At 47.8% G+C, this 20,483-nt stretch overlaps 2 protein-coding genes across 2 annotated transcripts; one reads left to right on the forward strand and one right to left on the reverse strand.

The window, feature by feature from the left end:
• The first annotated feature begins 28 nt into the window (after positions 1-28).
• Positions 29-15,330, forward strand: VPS26B (VPS26, retromer complex component B). Its single transcript, XM_034754621.1, has 6 exons — positions 29-1,120; positions 5,821-5,977; positions 9,030-9,194; positions 10,277-10,452; positions 11,201-11,343; positions 11,911-15,330. Exons 1-6 carry the CDS (start codon positions 898-900, stop codon positions 12,055-12,057), a joined length of 1,011 nt encoding a protein of 336 aa, XP_034610512.1. The 5' UTR covers positions 29-897; the 3' UTR covers positions 12,058-15,330.
• Positions 15,331-16,154: 824 nt separating this feature from the next.
• Positions 16,155-20,483, reverse strand: THYN1 (thymocyte nuclear protein 1; the record flags this gene model as incomplete). Its single annotated transcript, XM_034754803.1, is given in 6 exon segments — positions 16,155-16,387; positions 16,504-16,654; positions 17,584-17,679; positions 18,707-18,799; positions 19,646-19,714; positions 20,260-20,483. Coding segments are annotated over 6 exon segments (677 nt in total), but the record flags the coding sequence as incomplete, so codon positions are not given.

Consider the following 20,483-nt stretch of genomic DNA (forward strand, 5'->3'; position numbering starts at 1 on the left):
CAGCCGGGGCCCCTCCCCGTTTGCGCCCCCTCGCCCCACAGCCGGGGCCCCTCCCCGTTTGCGCCCCCTCGCCCCACAGCCGGGGCCCCTCCCCGTTTGCGCCCCCTCGCCCCATTGCTGGGGTACTCTCTATACCTTCCCACTGGGGGGACCCTCCCAGTTGCACCTCCTTCCCCCAGCACGGGTGCCCCTGCTGCATTGCAGCCCCCACCCCAAGCGGTAAGTTCTCCCGTTTTGTTACCCAGCACCCCCACCCCTTCCTGAGCAGTGAAGGTAAGAGGCAGCAGAGCCCCCCGGGGTGCATTGAACCCCTCGGTCTCCAGCTGCCGCGGCCCTCCCTTGTAATTCATCTCCTAGCAGCGGCTTGCAGACTCCGTAGGCGACCTTTGTGCTGCATCCCTTTCCTAAACGGCAGCAGCTCCTTAGGCTGTTACATCGCCCTTCTAAGCAGATTTCTAGGCCCTCTCTTGGTTGCATTGGACCACCCTTCCCTAAGCTGCAGCCTTCTGGGTTGCAACATACTCCCCTACCTAAGCAACAGGAGCCCTCTAGCGCTCTGAGGTTACTTTTATCCCTTTCCCCCAGAAATATATATCCCTCTAGTGCCTTTGAGCTGTATTGAACCCTCTTCCAGCCTGAAGTCCCCCAGCTTGCTAGGATTGAACCTCCCCAGGATCCTTTAGCATTCCAGTCTTCATCCCCAAAATTGGATTACATCCCCTCTCCTTATCTGGGTTTCTGTACTGCATCCGTCGCCATAGTATTTGAGCCCCTTGAAGAAAACAAAATCCTCAGACGCTGCCACTCCTCCAGTGTTCCCTGGAGTAGTACACCCCATTCCCCACAGCAACCCCGCGAGCCCTCTGGGATTGTCCTCCCCTCCTCCCCAGCAGTGAGATGAGCTTCTTTGGGTTTGGGCAGAGTGCGGAGTTGGAGCTGGTGCTGAGCGATGCAGAGAGCAGGCGCAGGGCTGAGCACAAGACTGAAGAGGGCAAGAAGGAGAAATATTTCCTCTTCTATGATGGGGAGACAGTATCAGGTCGGGTCACCCTCACCCTCAAGCACCCAAACAAGCGGCTGGAGCACCAAGGCATCAAGGTGGAGTTCATCGGACAAATTGGTGAGAGGGGAATCGGGGTGTGAGTATTGCATGGTGGAACGCCAGGGACTTTAATTGGGAAGGTGGAGGGGAGCGGTAATTTGTACCAGCATGGAGGAGTGGGTTGGGCTCACAGCTTCCTAAGGCTGGCTTGCAACACAGTCATGGGCCTGCCATCCTGCAGTGATTCCTCTGGTTGGAGTCTGATTGCTCTTTCCCCTCTGAAATTCAAAAAACTAAACCCCTTCAGTGGGGGCAGCAATATGTACCAGTGCATTGCATGGAGCCTTATGTATTTGTTTTGAATTAGTAATTCCTCCAGGTTGAACGTACTTAAATGTTAACACTGGCAAGGTTCCGTCTCCATTAGCCTAGGAAATGGGAATATAGTTACACTGCATCCTGTTCTCGGAAACTGGGTTATGATCCCCAGCGTCTTGTAATTACACTGAAAAGTCCTTTGATTATCAGAAATTATTTCAAATCCCATTTTAGGTTTGGACAATCCATGTGTTCTATACCCTTGTGTCTGTGCAGAGTGGAGGTATTACCACTCCTTTTCCAGGTCATTGTTCTCTCTCATCCTATTTTCCTGTTTCTGCTCATTCAGTGACCTGAGCTCTGAAATATATAGAGAGAGATTTTTAAATTCAGATTCAAACTTCCAGGGTTATTTTTAAGTTCTAATATCTTGGCAGCAGCATCCCTTAAAACTGGGTTCTTTATTATTCCCCATTCTTTTTATTAACATGTTGCTACATCTCTAGCTGCATTTACTGTGCTATTGATTACACTGTGTGTGATGGGCAGGGCTGCCTTGGGAGGTAATTGTTATATTGAGGGCATGAGGCAACAGACCAGCTGGTGTATGTGCACATTTCAATTCATGAGCTATGCCCCAGAAGCGAACTACCCTTGTGGGTCAACTTCCTTTCCTTTCCTTTCAAAGCTTGCTGTCCCCAGCTCCATTGATTCTGCTCATCCTGTTGGGGTGGCCAAGCCCACTTATCCATATAAAGTCACCTGATATCTGAGCTATGTCATGTCTGTGATTGCAGTTTGAATTTGGCGATTTTATATTGTGTGAACCCAATTTAGAGAAGTGCTTTCCTCCCCCCATAACAGGAGGGAAGGTGCTTGCCATACCCACTATGCCATTTTTATAAAGAACTAAAGATTTCGTGGACTCGTCTGAGTTAAAAGAAGTGATAAACTTGCACAGTTTTTATTCATGTATTAACTCTGTACCATGCATCTGTGGGACTTTTCAGACAAGACCTTAAATCCGTGATCCTGTCTGCTCTAAAAATCTCAGTAGAAGCTGTTCACCTGCACATCAATGTGATCAACATTTTCAACTCGAGATGGATAACATTTCCTTGTAAATACCTTGGCACAGAAGATTAAATTGATGTTTTCCCCCACCCAGCCCCACCATCTTTACTTAATTTCTCTTCTGATTTTCTCCACTTGCACCACATGTTACACTTCTGCATTCAGAGAAAGCACATAGCTAATTATATATAAACAGGCCCCATTATCAGAAACTGGATTATAACCTGCCTCTGGGTTTAAAATCTCCAGAGTAACCTGAGCATGAGCTTGCCTCTCTGTTCCACCACTGCCTCTCTGTGCAGCCTAGGACAGGCATTCCACCTGTCTCATTTCCCCATTTGTAAAATGAGTGCTTAGGTTGTAAGCTCTTTGGGGAAGGCAGAGTGTTTGTGTTTGTACAGCATCTAGCGCAATCAGAGTCTTTCTCCATAACTAGGACTTCTGGGTGTTACGATATTCCAAAAATAATATTTAGAGAGGAGTTTTGAAGACTGATACATTTGCTCAGTGCTTTGACTTCATGAAGCACTCCATAAGTAGTATGTGTCTATTACAGGTATAAAGAGAGCTTTCATAACCAGACTTGAGGTCCAGGTTGTGCTTGGTTATATTACCTTTAAACAAAACAAAAAAACAGCCCAGTAGTCTTAAAGAGGGTATAACTGATTGTGCGTCTATAGCCTCTTCCATCTCCAAATGCCTCACAGTATGGATTTAGACGGAAATAGGCATTACCCCCATTTTACAGATGGGGTACTGAACACAGGGACGTTGTGTGATTTGTTTAAGATCATAGGGTCTGTGATGGAGCTGGGAATACAATTCAGGAGTCCTGTATCTGATTCTCTGGTTAACGTCCAGGACAGTTTTTCCTCTGATGGATGGATAGTGCAGATTCCTTTTTGGACATCCGTCTGTCTGCAGTAACTGTTCTCTGAGATCATCCTAAAAAGGTTGGTAAATTAAAAAAAAAAAAAAAAAAAGTCGTAATGGAAAACTCTGCCTTTGCTGAACAACTCAAACAGGGATTTTTTTCTAACGTTTGACGTGCTAATGTCTTTCTAAATATGAAAAATCCTCAATTCCTCCTCTAAAGGTTTAAGGGCCAATCTCAGCCCCTGGCAATAGTTGCTGGGAGCCTAGTACGCTGACAGTCTGTTTTTTCCCAGTTTAAACTCAGTCGTTGCCTTTGGTATTGTGCCGTGAGATGAGTCCATGTCTCTTTGTATGTCGCTCCTGCATTCCCTCCCCATCACATAAAAGAGCATCCCTCCTCTCTCTTTGTGGAGGTGTATTGAATGGAGAGATCCTTTATTATATCATTGTATTACATTAGCGCCCAGAGGATCCAACCAAGATCAGGGCTTCATTGTGCTAGATGCTGTACAAACACAGTAGAGATCATTCCAACCCCGAAGAGCTTCCAGTCTAAAGAGGTAAGGTGGACAAAAGGGTGGGCAAGACAAAGCGTTATCCCATATTTTACAGCTGGGGAGATAAGGCACACAATAAGTGACTTGCCCAGGGTCACGCATTGAGTCTGTGGCAGAGATGGGAGCTGAACCCAGATCTCCTGAGTCCCAGGCTAGTGCCCTAACAACAAGACAGCCCTTCAGAAAGCCTCTGTAGTGGGGTTCAGTGGACATGTGATAATATTTGACCTCGTCTTAGCTGTGATTTCAGCTCCAGATTGTAAGAATGAGGGTTGCCCAAGTTTTTCCTAACCAAAGGGCTGTTTTGGCAACTTTCTGGGAGCACAGCATACAGGAAACTGGAGTAGATTGCCTTTACCCTTGTGTATAATAGCGAGCTGAATACAGGTCCCCCAGTGTGTCACTTTCTGTTATCTTGGATCAAGATGGAAAATTACATTCTAGGGGCTGTAGTTTCTATGGGCCACCTTATATTAAAGATGGTCAGTTGGTCGCGGCTATGTTTGGAGAACCGCTGGAACAATTGGGAGGGCGCAGGACAATGTCTGCCTTTTCATCTGCAGCTGGTTTGAGCAACTTGTCCACACATACCCTTGTTCCCTAACATTTCCCTGGCCATACATGTATCCATCATAGAGCCATCAGCTCAGCTTTACTCCTTGAAGATGTGTTCTGTGCATGGTCACATGCTGAGTGCTGGCATACTGTGGAATCAATGGGGTTCTTTACCTTTTTTTGTTCCTTGGAGCTAATGGGGTCACCTCTGCATTTTCTGTTGCTTTAACCTTCTTTGAGAGGCATGAGCAATGATAGATGGAAGCCTCGTAGCCCCACACTTCTGCTTTGTCTCTGCTTTCCCCATTTTGGGGAAGCCTTGAGGCTTTGTTTTTTACTGGTTAGAAGTCCAGTGCCTAGACTCTGAAGGTGAGGCTCTGCAGGAAGTGATGAGAGAAGGGATGGCACTAGCTGCTGATTTTGCTCTGTGATGGTTCCTTGTCTTTGCAGGTAGTCTGGATATATTAACTTTGATTAAACTGACCCACGTAGATGTTCTGGTTTTGTTTTTGTAGGTAGGGGTAAGTGAGTAAAGCTGAGGAGACATCATGGGAATCTCCGCTCCTGCTTTCTTTGTCTCATCTGTCTTCACCTGCTTTCATGGGAGTGGAATATTTACCAACCTTCTCAGTTATTTTTGACACCACCCTGTCCTGTTCCCCTACCCGTGGGTTGGATATTTTGCATGAGCTCATGGGATGTCTTATTTCTTTTCTACTTGTACAATGGAGGATGACACTCTTTGAGGATCCTCAAGCAATTTACAGATACTAATGTAGCAAAGGGGATGGGTAGCTGACACCATTTTATTGATGAGGAAAAAAGCATACGGAAGAGGGAAGTATTGAGGGCGTCACAATAAATTAGTGGCAGACCCAAGAATGGAACCCAGGAGTCTAGACTTGCTAAATCGAACCATTAAGAGAGCACTCCTTCCGTTGTATTGGACTCTGTCATGCGCATGAGAGAGGAGAACGTAAGCCACTGTGTGAACATGAGCTGTCCAGTGAGGGGAACAGCACTGCTGATTTCTAAGGTGCACAAACCAATCTGCAAATCGGATCCTTGTTTTTACCGGCACTTCAAAATGAGCTTGGGCCTGTGATGGGTCAAGGACCTAACAGTGCATCTCTATTCTTGAGACCCTGGCTCACTCCTCTCACTGTGTATCTGGCCCAGTTGGGGCTGGATGAAGCATGGCCCTTTGTGTTTGAACCTCAGGATTTCCAGGGAGACGTTCTCTTTCTGGGAAGTAGAGGAGAAGGGATAGAATGGGGAAGAGGCTTTGTAGGGGACTGGTTCCTTTCTGCCATGCCCATTTGGTGCAGTTCTTCTCCCAAAGCTGACCTCCTCACATGGGAGTGAGCAGCACTGCCTAACCGAGTATTCTCTTCCTAGAGCTCTACTATGACCGGGGCAACCACCATGAATTTGTCTCTCTGGTGAAGGATCTGGCCCGTCCTGGTGAGTTCACCCAGTCACAGACATTCGACTTCGAATTCACACATGTGGAAAAACCATACGAGTCCTACACGGGGCAGAACGTGAAGTTACGGTGAGTCTCCTCCTGCTGTCGGGTTTCTCCCAGTCCCAAGCTTCAGCCTTCTCCCTGTGCATTAGTTTTCATGGAGTGTCTTTCTAGTAAGAGCTCCAGTACCCAAGATACCCCAAATGAACACACACCAACAGATTTAAAAATTTTATTAAAGTTAATGTTTAAAATCAAATTTACACAAGTTAAGAGGGAAGGTACTGTACATCTGGGGTTGGGCTTGGGTTATGGGGGATTGCAAGTATCGGTTACAAGGTTCACAAGGTACATACATATCACATAACCAGCCAGGGCCGGTGCTACCATTTAGGCAAACTAGGTGGTTGCCTAGGGTGCCTAGATTTGGGGGCGCCAAAAAGCAGTGCCCCCAATTTTTTTTACAGTGTTCCTACGCCCCCTCCCCGAGCGCGCAGTTACCGCTTCACTTCTCCCGCCTCCCAGGCTTGCAGCACCAATCAGCTGTTTGGCGCCAGAAGCCTGGGAGGGGAGGAAAATTAGAGCAGGGGCGGCATGCTCGGGGAGGAGGCGGAGCAGAGGTGAGCTGGGGTGGTGAGCTGCCGCACGGCTCTCCGGGGGGAGGAGGGGAGCTGCCACGGGGGGGGTGCCTCAGGGCGGGGGGGGCACCTCAGGGTGGAGGTGGGGGCAGGGAGCTGCTGGAGGGGGGGGGGGGGGCGCAAGGTGGAAGTTTCGCCTAGGGCGCAAAACTTCCTTTCACTGGCCCTGTAACCAGCATAGATCCAGATTGGGGTGCGAGAATTTTTAAAGCGTCAGTGGATAAGTGGGCTCGGGTATGCCATCCATGGAATGTATTAAGAGTCCAAGTCGATATTGGCGTAGAGAATAAGTACATGGGTAGGGTGCGTCCCTCGGTTCGTCAGGGAAGGAAGTGGCTTATTTCCCTGGTCGGTGTTCTCGGTTACTCAACTTGGTGCTGGTGGTGTCCCATGATGTGTTCCATGTAGATGTCTCTGGACCACCTGATGGTGTCAGACACCATGAGCTGTCTCATGAGCCGGGCGTAGCGTCGATCGACTCCGCACACTCTCAGTACTGGCTCGTTGTGGGGGTCCCAAGCGCCCAGGGCTCCCACGACCAGGGCATGTATCTGGACCTCATAGCCCTACAGCAGCACGAGGGTCTAATGCCTATGTCTAAGAGTCGAATTAGGAAGAATAGATAGAACTACGATCCTTAAATATAATAAGGAACAATTGAAAATCCAACAGGGAACTGACAACTTTGACAGTGTGATAACACAGGGCTCGTCTACACTGCCAATGTTAAAGCGCTGCCGCGGTAGCACTTTTAACGTGGCTTGTGTAGTCACACCGCTCTTCCAGCGCTCTAAAAAAACACCTCCATGATGGGCATAGCTACCAGCGCTCGTGCACCGTCTGCAGTGGTGCTTTACAAGTGCTGAAACTTGCTGTGCTCAGGGGGGTGTTTTTGCACAGAAAGTTGCACAGCTGTAAAGTGCCAGTGTAGACAAGCCCATAGACTAGGGCCATGGGGAATGGGTCTTGCCTTTGAAACCCATGGGAAATCAGAGCTCAGGAGTGTTAATTGTTTAAGAGGGGCGTGTCATTGAAAAGTGACTGAACTGCTATTAAACTAACCATTTTCTATCATTTCAAAACAAGCTGACAGTAACTTCTAAAATCTGATTTCCCAGGCGTTCCAGCCCGAGCTGTTTCCCCCCAGCAGGGAGGAAATATTGATAAAATGCTATTCCCGGCTGAGAGGGGCACCACACTCCCAGTTAACCCTGTAGAGAGAACAGAGCAGTGTTAATAATTTCTAAAGGCTGCTGAAGAAATTAATTTATAATCTGTATCTCTCTAGTAAATACACAGTTTACTGGACTCTCCCTTTTAAACTGAATTGTGGCCCTTCATGTGCATGCATGTGTTGAGCCCCTCAAGCTGCTGTTTGTGTGGGGGGTCACAGTATAGTCCCATTTCGTGTTGAAGCACTAGGGCATGGGGGTGGATTGACAGTTCAGATACTATGTGTGGGATGCCTAGAAAATCTGTGGAAAATCTACCAACTCCTGTGAAAGCCACACGTTTGAAAAGGGAGGTCTCAGCCCTTTTTGTCATTCCTCTTTCTCCCCCTCTTCTAAAACCCACGCTTCTCTCTCTGGCTTCCCCTCTGTTCCTCCAGTCTGCAGTTACTTCTTGATATCTCTTGTCTGTGCTGCAACTGCGATCGCTCACGCCAGCCAAAGGCTCTGTGCATCTGATCCTTGGCTGAAATGGAATGTTAAATTATCAACACTTGTGATAATGGAATGCAGCGCCGTCTTGGGACAGCATGTCAAGCACTGAGTGCAGTTCCAGAAGCTGTGTGGCGGGCTCAGTAGTAAAATGGCTTCTCTTGTGCAAATGCATCACGCTTGAGTTGCTCCTTTTTTTTTTTTCTTGTTTAAAAAATAAGGGAAACCAAAGTCTTTTCTGATTCCCAAATGCTTCCAATTTATTTGGCAATAAAAGAGCAATGTCTGGTCATTTGCTTCAGTCTCCAGCAGAGACAGTTAAATGTGTTTCAGAAGTTTGGTAATCAGGCCTGCTTATTTTAATCGTGGCTTAGATGCAAAAAAAAAGCCTTGCTTACATATTGTTGTTTACAAATTGCAAATCCTATTTCAGAGTTGGGCTGTCCCCTTGAAATCTAGTCAATGAGTCAAATGCTGTGGCTGCATTTAAGAGGGCTGGATAATTTTATGATCGATATTTAGTTACCGAGGTGGTGATTAGTGTACTCACATCTCATGCTTTAGGGCAATAAGCCATAGGGTTCAGGCTGGAACGTCTCCCCTATGTACAGCAATGTACAATTGCTCAGGTGCACTACAAAGGACTTTGACCTTCTTCTAAACCATCAGTTATTGTCCACTACAGGAGGCAGGTTACTGGATTGCATGGACCAGATGGTCTCAGCGGCTCCATCAAAGCCCACATTCCTCTCTCCTCCACCCTAACGCCTTCCTCCGTGGCTTTTGCACCCAATGATGTAGTCTGGAAGGGTTCTAATGGATGAGGTGTTCCCCTTTCAGGTACTTCCTCCGAGCGACCGTCAGCCGCAGATTAAATGATGTGGTGAAGGAGATGGACATCGTCGTGCACACACTCAGCACCTACCCGGAGCTCAATTCCTCTATCAAGATGGAGGTGGGAATCGAGGATTGCCTGCACATCGAGTTTGAGTATAACAAATCCAAGTAAGTGTCCTGAGAACGGCTGCTGAGTAGAACTTCCTGCGTGAGGGGATGCAGCCTGCTGGGTAGGCCAGGTGGTACTCCTAGGGCATGTCTCCACTGCAAAAAAACCACACAGCTGGCTCACGGGGCTGTTTCATTGCAGTGCAGACTTCGGGGCGCAGGTTGCAGCTCTGGGACCCTTGCAGGGTCCTAGAGCTCCAGGCTGCAGCCTGAGCCCAGAAGTCTACAGCAATGAAACAGCCCCTTAGCCCAAGTCAGCTAGCACGGGCAAGTCACGCAAGTCTAATTGTTGTGTAGACGTACCCTTAGAGGCTGCTTAACTCGACTAGATATGCAGAGGCAGCTCCTGTTGTAGACTTTAGGTGGGGCCCTGTAATTTATCTTAGCTCTCCCTGTTCCCTATTGTGGATGGCAGGCTGTTCATTGAAGTGCTGAGACTGTTCCTGCTTTAGATCTCTTCCCCTCTCACCACCACCCTGGAATGTGCTTTATCCAGATGGAGGCATCTGCACCCACATACTGAGGGGGTGCATAGAATTGGGATGAAGGTGGTTTTATTTTAGTCGGATTGAGTACTCCCATTGTTCTGAGTCCCGGGTGGCCCAATGGCACAGCTTCTGCTGTTTGCCAGAATGGCGTGATTAAATGTGGGACTATGTGGCTGTTAACTCAGGCACAGAAGTTGGAAATTACCAGTTTAGACTACATCTAGTCCATCCTTTCCCGCCCCAGTGCTGGAGCGTCCTCCTGCAGGGTGTTGTTTTAAATTACCTCAGCAATTGCCACTGGGCGACTTGGATCTTGTTGTTGTGAAGTTCTTATGAATGTCCAGCCTAAGATGTCTCCTCATTTTATCCAGTAATCCCACTCAGACTTGCTGATGCCCAGAGACTTGAGCATGAATGCATGGTTATCGCTTGGAGCAGCCCAGAACATGTGGCTGGGCTGCCCGTGGAATCTGAAGTGGGCCCTGAGGAGAATGGGGAAGTGTCTGACAGGCACATTCCAGCTTGTCAACTTGTTTCCTGCTCTGATGTGCAGAGACCAAAATTGATCGTGGCTGTCTTGCCTATCCTCCCAAGGTACCACTTAAAAGATGTGATTGTTGGAAAAATCTACTTCCTGTTGGTGCGGATCAAGATCAAACACATGGAGATAGATATCATCAAGAGAGAGACAACAGGGACCGGCCCCAATGTTTACCACGAGAATGATACAATAGCTAAATATGAGATCATGGACGGGGCACCTGTGAGAGGTGAGAAGGAGTGGGGAACCATTTACATTCCTCTCCTAGAACCTTTGGGGGGGACCAGAGCTTGTTTTGCACCATTAATTTTTGCAGGAATGTGGGAACTACTGTGAGTCCCATAAAGTTGTCATCTATCTTCAATTGAGGGCCTGTTTTCTTGTGTGGTAATAGCTGGCTTGTGCATCCCTCTTCACTGGTGAATCTCATGGCAGCTTACAAACGTGGGGGAAATTGAGGCACATTGCTGGTGTCTTTAAGTCTCCTAGCAAGTCAGTGGCACAGCGGAGTAGACTTCTGCTACTGACCTGGGCCTGGTCTCAGAACATAGCGCTGAAAGGGGGTATCTTACCTCATTGCCAATCCCCTGAGAGAGCTGGTCTCTCTGGATGATAGTGTTCAGCAGTGGTGACTTGCAGGTATGTTCTAGAACTCCCTTGTCAGTAGCTAGAAGGAATGTCATTCCATTCTCTTTCTCCTCCAATGCTGTGGGCAATGAAGGGAACCCTGTGCTACTGAAGTGGAGGAAGGACGCTTGCCACAAAGGGCTTGACCCTGCTAAGGAGTAAGCATGCTAACTGCTATTCTGTGGGAGCCGAGGGCACTTGGCCCAAACCCCATCCAGCAGTGATAAGGTATGCCAGACTCAAGCACAGAGTTGGAGGCGTTAGCTTGCTCTGCTTTTACCTTATTGTGCCAGTACTGTCCTTGTAAGATTTGACTCAATATGTTGTTCCTACACTCATGCCTTTTGCAGGGGAGTCCATTCCAATCAGACTCTTCCTGGCAGGCTATGAGCTGACACCTACTATGAGGGACATCAATAAGAAGTTCTCAGTGCGTTATTACCTCAACCTGGTACTGATAGATGAAGAAGAAAGGCGCTACTTCAAACAGCAGGTGAGAAAGGGTGTGACTGCACCATGGGGTGGAATGTAGCCAGCCAGTCAAGTGCTTCTTCGGGTGCTCCATTATAACTAGCAACAGAAGAATGTTGGACAACCTGGCTGGTGATGTGGGGGAAGATGCTCCTTCCTGGGTACCCACTGGAGTCAGATCATTTGGGGTGTGGATAGAGAATGCACCTGCGTATCTGGGTGTGTTAGGGGATGGTCCTCGGAGAGGGCTTATCCACCGTAATCCCCCTATCAATTCTCTGCACTGCATTAACCATGGCAATGTTGCCCAACATACTAGGACAGACCTGACATCTAGTGGTTGCCTCTGGCCCATCCTCTGTGGAGTGTTACCATCTGGCCTTCCAGAGGTCTGCACTGCCTAGGCCCCTCTCTTGAAGCTGTAATGGTTTTTCCCAGCTGAAGGATGGAGAGTGGAATAGGCCAGCATCTGGGGATGGATGCAAGTTACTGCTCCAGCAGTTTAGGTAGATGTTCAGACCTATGAGTACATCGTGGGTGGGGCCAGCGTAGCTGCTGCATGTCCTAACGGTGTCCTGCTGTCTGACAGGAGGTGGTGCTATGGCGGAAAGGAGACATTGTGAGGAAGAGCATGTCCCACCAGGCAGCCATTGCCTCTCAGCGGTTTGAGGGGACGTCCTCCCATGCTGAGGCCAGGACCCCCAGCCAGCCTGCAGAAAACAACAGCCGGCAGTGAAAGACCCTGTGGAGCGAGGCTGCTGCAGAACCCAAGTGTCTGGGGCCGGCAGCAGCAACGAGGGGAAAAGAAAATATTTCACCAGAGACTTATGAAAATCAATATCAGTTTTTTGACTTAATTCTGATCTTCGAAGGACCAGTAGGGTTGGGAAGGGGCAATGTAAGCTACAGCAACCACGGCACAAAGTTGAACGTACCTCGGTGCTCCCCAACCTCCTACATTTCTCTGGGGTAGGCTGCTTTTACACATGCAGGGGCCATTGGGCTGCCTGACTTTCCCGCTGCCATGAGACCCCTTCAGCATGGCAGTGGGGAGGCGGGAGGGGGAAGGGGAAATTTGTTGTGCCTCCTCTGCGGTAGGGGTGTCACTTTGGGCATGTAGGAAGGCATTTTTGCTGCCATCGAGAAGCCCTCATGAGGTGAGTGGGAGGAGGGAGCCTGATGAAGCATTTTAGCTGGAAGGCGGGAGTGTGTGTGAGTGGAGTTTAAGCTTGAGGTGTAGCCTGCCTGATGTCCCCACCCCACCCCCACACTGTTCCTGGAGTCTCTGCTGCAAATGGTTATATAATTAGTTGAATCAGCCCTGTGAATAACAGAGCCAGGTTGTGCAGCGTAGCAGATGATGCTGCCTTTGTGTCCCTGCCTTGGGAGCTCATGGATGCAGCGTCTCAGGGGGAGCAGGGGGGATAGTTAACATTTAAAAACGCAGATAGTAGCGGAGAGTGGAATTGACCGGCGTATGGATACTGGAAAGGGCAGACGAGGTATGGGAGAGCTAGCAGAGCTGCTAGGCAGTGTGAGTCTGGGAGGAAACTGGCCAATGAAAGAGAGCGCACAGAGCCTTGATAGTCTCGCCTCCGGGAGGTTAGGCTGTAGTTTGTAATCCATGCTGTATGATAGAGCCACGCTGGTGCAGCTGAGCCCTGGGAAGCTTGTGTATGTTGGAGATAGAGGAGTGTGTAATAGAGTGGTGGTACAGATTCCACATGCTGTTGTGGGAAGCAGTTGCAGTCAGGTCTCCTTAGGAGTTGTACAGGGGAAAGCGTTGTGGGGTGTGAGAGAGCAGCATCAGTGCAGTGGCCTGTGCAGCCTCTGAAGTGCTGCAGTAAATGATGGACTGTTTCCCTTCTGGCTTTCTCCTTGTTTCCAATTTCTCTGGATGAAACTCTGCTTCATCTGTCTCTAGGATTCACCCCAGTGGTGCGGTGGTTAAACCTCATGGGGACTTCTCTGATCGGCTGCAAATTATCTGAAAGAGTAGTAGGGTGGGACAGAAGGGGACACGGGGGTGTTCTTTAAAGGCACCTCTATGCAAAAGGCTTGAAGGATACCCCCATAGCACCTGGGATGGGCTATTACTATTCCTAGCAAATGGGACTCCTTTGTTTAAGGAGTTACTGGCCTGTAGGTGCTGCTAAGTGAAGTGAAGCAAGATGGCAGGCAACACTTTTTGCTTCCATAGACAGCTCTTGATCAGTTGGGCCTGATGAGGACAGTAGTGGTGGTGTCTTTGGGCATGAAGCTATCTGAAGACCTGAGTATGGGATGTCTTTCACTCTTAAAATAAACTCCATTTAATCTTTTGAGTTAAGTGGGATCAGCCCTCCTTTAAAGTTCAGAGATGGTCTTTTAGACTTCACTGATGGACTGGATTTAGATGTTCTCCATCCTTTTTAGATCCCTTTCTAGGAAGCAGGTAATAAAACCTCTAACCAGCATATGGCGACAGAAACCTGAACTAAACCGGGACATCAACTCCCTCTATAATGGGAGCTGTACTGATGATTTTCCTGACGTTCTGCCAGGCTTGCTTCTGAATCTGAAATTTCCTCTGGTTGGATGTAGAGCTGTTCTCTTACTGCTGGGAAGTTAAAGCATCTTCTGCAACGTGCTGTGTGTGAGACAGTGCCCTGGTGCCTGTAGTGGTGGTGGGGTCTGGGTGGGAGGGGGGTGATGTTTGCGTAGTAAGAAAGCTGCTGTAGTTCAGTGATAAATGTGTTTTCTGCTTGCCAAACTAAGTTTTATTTTCACTCAGTCACACATAGGGCTATGGTTCTTATCCTAGATGGAGAGTCCTGCTCCGTCCCAGGGGACGTTAATTGCCTCTTCTCTGCTGTGAACACTAGTGTCACACCGTGTTCTGCACTGTAGTAGTGAGGATGTGCAGCTTACTCTGCCTCTGTACATGAGAGGTCCCTGCTGTGGACTGGAATGACAGTCTCCTCCCTCAGACTGAAGCCAAGTCCTATTAAAGGCAGCTGCTTTGTTACATCATGCGTAGGGATAGCGGTGTGCTTTGGGCCTCGTGTAGCAAACGAACGTGGACGCTACTTCGGCGGCTAGCCTGCTCTGCTTCTACCCCATTTAGAGGGATCCAGGTGTGCCGTGGCAATGCACAATCATTTGAAAACAGGTGAGGCTCCCTTTGGGAGACAGTCCGCGTAACAGATGGTATCTGTGTGGCTGACCCTAACCCAGCTGCATCCTGACCCACTCTCCCCTTTGCCTCATCTCAAAACAGCCATCCTGAAATCCCTTTGTGCTTGAATACTTCTCTTGGTTGTAGTATGTATTGGTGTTAAGAAGCCTAGTGGGTGAACACATCTCTGCATTAGGTGAGTGGTGAAACAGGATCAGTGAAGGACCTGAGGAGATTGCCTAAAGATGGAAATCCCCCTCTCCCCTCCCCGGAATATTTTCAGACAGCATCTGCTTGTCACTGTGAGAGGGATTAGTCAGAAAAGGTGCATGAGCCAAAATGTTTCCTTTTGCTAACTTTTCCTCACCTGCGTGTCCCCCATCATAGGACTAGGCTTGAGAGTCACCCCTCCCCACATTTTTACCTTCTCTGACTAGATCATTCAACCTGCTTTCTATTATGTCCTGTGTTTGGGGTGATGATACCTGCCCCATCTGTAATGATTGGCTCTTGAGAGGACAGACATGAAAATTCAACTCAGACTACAGAAAAGAAAAAGACAACTGTTTAATAAGAGGAGCGGGGAACTATTGTGGCTTTCGCAGCCCAGCCCATGCTGAGTTGTTTTATCCTGTGCTGTGGGTGTCCCCGCTCACTCAAGCAGGGTGTCCCCTGCTCTTCCAAGCAGATGTGGGGAGTGGTGCATAGGTACTGAACCAAGCAGTGCAACTTGTAATTTAGCCTCTGCAGTGTTTACATGTTTCTTAATTCATCATGTTTTCAATGGCTGTATTTTAAAATTTGTTTTTTGTCTCTTGGATTAAAAGGGCCATTCTAGGCTTTTAAATGCTGCGCATTGGTTTCTCTGACTTGTTTTACGTTGCAGTTCTGAACTATCCTACCTATCCTCAGGCCAGGCACTCAGCAGGCACCTGAGGGAGGACGAACCCAGCCTGTTCTCTCACTGTGCTGCCTCTAAAGGTGTGGAGCAGAAGTGCTTCTTACTGAGAAAAGTTAATTGGCCCCACTTTAACCCATGTAAAGTGCACCTAGAGCCGTGCTGATGGGTGACTTTTACAGCTATTCGATCCCAGTGGGTTGTTTTTTCTCCTTTTACCAGGACCTACAGCAGTGGGTCTCAAACTTTTTTACTGGTGACCCCTTTCATATTGCAAGCCCCCCACCCCCAATAAATTAAACACACTTTAATGTATTTAACAGCATTATAAATACTGGAGGCAAGCGAGGTTTGGGGTGGAGGATGACAGCTCACGACCCCCCATGTAATGATCTCACGACCTCCTGAGGGGTCCCGACCCCTAGTTTGAAAAACCCTGACCTAGAGCAAGCTCAGTAAGTGAACTGCCCCCGATCACTAGCCCAGCACAAGGATTAAACCACAGCCCACATCATTAGGCCCTAAAGGCTACAGTATTAAAAACTTGAAATCCGGTCTTAAACTCTCCAGGCAGCCTGCTTTGCTGAATGTGTATACTTGCTCTTGAGAGATCTCTGCAGCACAGAAGGGTTTGCACTGAAGAGTGGAAGGAGCCTTGTGTGTCTTGGCACCGCCTATCGTAAATGGAATCAGGAAGGCAAGCTCTTTTCTTGTTCTCTCTGTAGTAAAGAGGGGCTGCAAACCCTTCCCCATCCCTGAAAAACCAAGTAGGTATCACTGACTTTAAAAAAGCTTTATTTAAAAATAAGCACGGTGCACCAAAATAACAGTGAATATATACACCTCCTTTTGGTCCGCTTGCAGCGTCTTCCCTGGGGTTGGGTTTGAGAATATAAACTTGGAAGGGAGGGTCCTGGCTGGAGGAGGGGAATTTTCAGTCTTGACGGGTCCTGCTGCTGCAGTCTGTCTAACTTGGTTTCTCTTCAAGGCTCAAGACAAATTCAAATTCCTCTGGGTGAAGGGGCAGGAAAAGAGAGTCAGAAGCGGAACACACTAGTGTCCTAAGCAAGGGGTTCTCCTTAGCAGGAATCTTGTCAGGACCTCCCGAGGAGGGGAAAGGTTCTTACCATCTGTCAGGGGCTGGACAGAGAGCCTCTGCCTGGTGAAGAGTGTCATGTCCTTCAGCGGGCCTCCCGAAGCTCGGTGTGCCTGGTGTTGAGCCTTCAGCTCGGACAGGGGGATGAAGCGCTTAGTCATCCGCACAAATTGGACGTCCACCTAGTGAGTGGGGAGACATGAGCAGTGAGGGAACACAGTTGTTAGAGAGAGACAAGAACTACTGACATTAGAGCAGTGGTTCTCAACCAAGGGGACGCAGAGGTCTTTCAGGGGGGTACAGCAACTCATCTAGATATTTGCCTAGTTTTACAACAGGCGACACAAAATGCACTAGTGAAGTCAGTACAAACGAAAATGTCATACAGTGACTTGTTTATACTGCTCTATATACTACACACTGAAATGTAAGTACAATATTTATATTCCAATTGATTTATTTTATAATTAGATGGTAAAAAATGAGAAAGTCGGCAATTTTTCAGTCATAATGTGCTGTGATGCTTTTGTATTTTTAGGTCTGATTTTGTAAGCAAGTAGTTTTTAAGTGAGGTGAAACTTGGGGATTAGGAAGACAAATCAGACTCCTGAAAGGGGTACATTAGTCTGGAAAGGTTGAGAGCCACTGCATTAGAGCAAGGAGTCCATTTCCTTGTTGGGGGACAAGACCTTTATTAGGGATGTAGGGCTAATGTCTAATACTACCCTACAGCTGTGTTCTTGTGCTTTAAGAATGAACGCTGCCTAGTGTAGACTCAGCTTGGGACTTAAAGGTGTGCAGAGTAATCTTCCTCCCCTGGCCACTGAGCTCTGCACTACAGAGGGGCTAGAGGTTCTGTTTTCAGGCAGCAGGGTTTCCAAGTGAGGTGGTAAGAACTTAAGGGTATATGGATCTCCGCCTTCTCCAGGATGGGGGCCAAGGTAGAGCAAAGGAACAGGGAAACAACTGGAATGAATTCCCTCTTATGACAGAGGTGGTGTAGGTTCAAACAGGGGCTTTGATAGCCTAGGGAGGCCATCAGATTCTCTCCCTTCCTCTGCCTACCACATCAATGTTCAGAACTGGCCGTGTGTGTAACTTAATACGTTACCATCGACCACTTGGGGTTCTCCTTGGTACTGGAGGAATCGTAGTGAGGGTCCTTCTTGTCAAATTGAGTGTGGTCTGGGTAAGCCTCCTTCACAATCTAAAATAAAAAGGGAAGCAGAGCAGAGACTCCTGAGTAAGACTAGAGTTGTTGACACCTCCTGACCCACCATAAATGAGAGGAAAGGCATATCAAAAGCGACACCTTTAGCACGCCTTTCACTACTAGGCTTTACAAATATTAAGTAGCTATCTAGGCATCCTCCAAGCTTGGTAAGGTCTATGCAGTTTCCAAATGGGTAAACTGAGTCAGAGGTTTAAGGAACTTGCCTAAGGTTGCAGTCAGAACTGTGCGTAGAATTCAAGGCCCTAACTAATAGCAGCCAAAAGTGCACATCTCGGGGGATAAAGTCATTGAGTGTTGAAGCAGGGCATCTGATAGAATGAATGCTCAGGGACTGGAGTTCCTGCACTCTGCCTATACCTCTCATGATCAGCCAGCTAAGTATTCCAGCAGCAGAAGATATGAGGTGTCCACCAAAAGAACTTGATGAGGAGTAATGGGGCAATATTGCTGCAGAGTTAGCCAGTTGCTCCCTGGATATGACCATAGGAGCTCCATTCTAATAGGATGAGCTTCTTTACAATCTCTGCCCAAAGCATTTTAAAAAACACTGAGAGCAACAATGCGCCAGTGCACCGCAATGGTGGGCAAGAGATTGGGATACCCATGTACTCTTAAAACCTTGCATGCCCACAGAGGTCAGCTGCTTCAAGTCTAATCCGAAAGACTGCCTACACAGACAATTGTGTGGAACTCAATGAGCCAGATTCTATTCGGACACTGGTGTAAATCTGGCATAACTTTATTGCCTTGTCTGGAAACACTCCAGCATGAAAGCAGTGAGATCGCATAAGTTGGTTCTGTTTCTACTGGGGACGGGTGAAGGGGGGAGTCAGCACTGCTGGTCTGTGAACCAGTGATTGTAGGCTCTTCACAACTAATGATTAGGCTACTCTTGCATTTCTCGGGGGTTGAGGTAGGAGCAGGGCTAATTTTACTTCTGTTTCCAATAGACCAGCAGTGAAGTATTTCACTGTTGCAAGGATTAGCAAGAGGCTCTCACCTTGATAATTCCAGCAATCCCAGGCTCTTTGCAGTTACTGTGATAGAAAAATGCTTCTTGCCCAAGTTTCATGTCTCTCATGAAATTCCGTGCCTGTCAGATGATTAAAGAAGAGACCACTGAACTTTGTAATTAAGCTATGAGGAGGGCCTGCAATATCCCCTCTAGGAAGGTTTCAAAAGGCTGTCCCCATTAGCTGCTTAATGAAACAGGAAGAATGGAAGTGCAGAGGCCACTGGTGCTTCAGACCTGCTCGTACAAACATTCCTACAAATGTCAAGATTTTTTTTTTCCCTCTAAGTTCAAGTAAGAAAAACAGACTAAAGACCCAGGGTCTTAGTAGCTATAAAGTCTATTGGAATTCAGCAGCTCTGCCATCCTCATACAGCAACTGCAGGAGTCTGAAGTTCCCTGTTACAGAACAAGCAGCAAAGCTGATTTTGTTTATACAGAGACAAAATTGTGCTTAGATTTCCCACTGTACCAGTGTGCCGAAACAGAAAACTACATAGACAAGAAGCTGGAGTCACGTTAGCTGGGGCTTTGCAGAAAAAAAATGAAGAGGAAAGGAAAAGACAAGAAATGAGGGTTGATGTTTGCTTTGAACCTGCATATTTCTTTCTGAAACCAGACAGAAAAATCAGGTGACTTTCCAGAGGACTGGCCTGTCTGAATATGTCTGGGGAGATTATTTTTTTGTTAAGCCATAGATAATTAGCCACATATGCTCTTACCAAAGTGCAGCAAGTAGGAACAATTGGCTTAGTGTCCGCAGGGGAAGAATTTGGGCACAGGAACAGGCAGGGTGGACACGTCCTCTATTTTGCCTGCAGTTTGGCATTTATGAAGAGAGCTAATTTTTGTTTTCTTATTGTTTTCAATAGTGATATTTCAGCAATGCTGTATTTGCAATCCGGGCCTTCAATCACTGCTCCTTACCTGGTAATTCCTGACTCCATCCCAGCATGCTGTCTGATTGGGTTGAGCCTTTAAGTCTTCAATGCCGAACTGCCCAATCAAATTAAAAACAGGAGGTTAGACTTGGATTATAATTTGGATTTAATGGACAGAGGCCTTTCTTATTGTCTATGTACATTCATGTGTTTCTAGGGCATCTCTCATCATACTGTCTGGTTTACAAAGCTTTTGGTCCCTGCTTGGTTTAAAGTAAAGAAAGTTAAGCTGTAGAGGGAATGCTTTGGCAGTCTAAGGACCAGGTCTGAAATAGAAAGACTCCCTGCTGCCGCGGATTAAAAATCCTAGCAGGGTCAATTCAATCATTCGTGGTCACAAGGGGCATACACTGAGTTCCACACACAGTGCCTGGTGTGGCTTTCTTACAGGATCTCTCTGGGCCTGGAGGAGAATGAAATCTGTGTGCGCGTGTTCCCAGAAAGAGAAGGGTATTTGAGAAGAGGGTGACTCTTCATTGTGAAAGAAAGAAATAAGGTAATTTTGATCTTAAACGGAACCTGTAGCTAAAAATAAGTTTCCATTCCTCCTCATCTCTGAGCACACGTGCTGGGACGGTGACAGGAAGATCCAGTGCTTACTTTCACATCCACTCCCTTCTCGAACCTGCTCTCCGGCTCTGATTTCATCAGCCAGTGGCTGTACGCTTGCTTGCTTCCCTGCGCGCTAGGGCAGGCCTCCTTGGTAGCCTTTCCTGTCCCGCTCCCCACGGGCTTTGAATTCCTCTCCTTAGCTGCAGGCATCATGGATTCTTCCTCCTCCTGAATCTTACTTTTGGCGAATTTAGTAGCAGGCCCTTCTTTAT

This window comes from Trachemys scripta, chromosome 21, assembly GCF_013100865.1.
Source record: "Trachemys scripta elegans isolate TJP31775 chromosome 21, CAS_Tse_1.0, whole genome shotgun sequence".
In the NCBI taxonomy this organism is placed as follows: Eukaryota; Metazoa; Chordata; order Testudines; family Emydidae; genus Trachemys; species Trachemys scripta.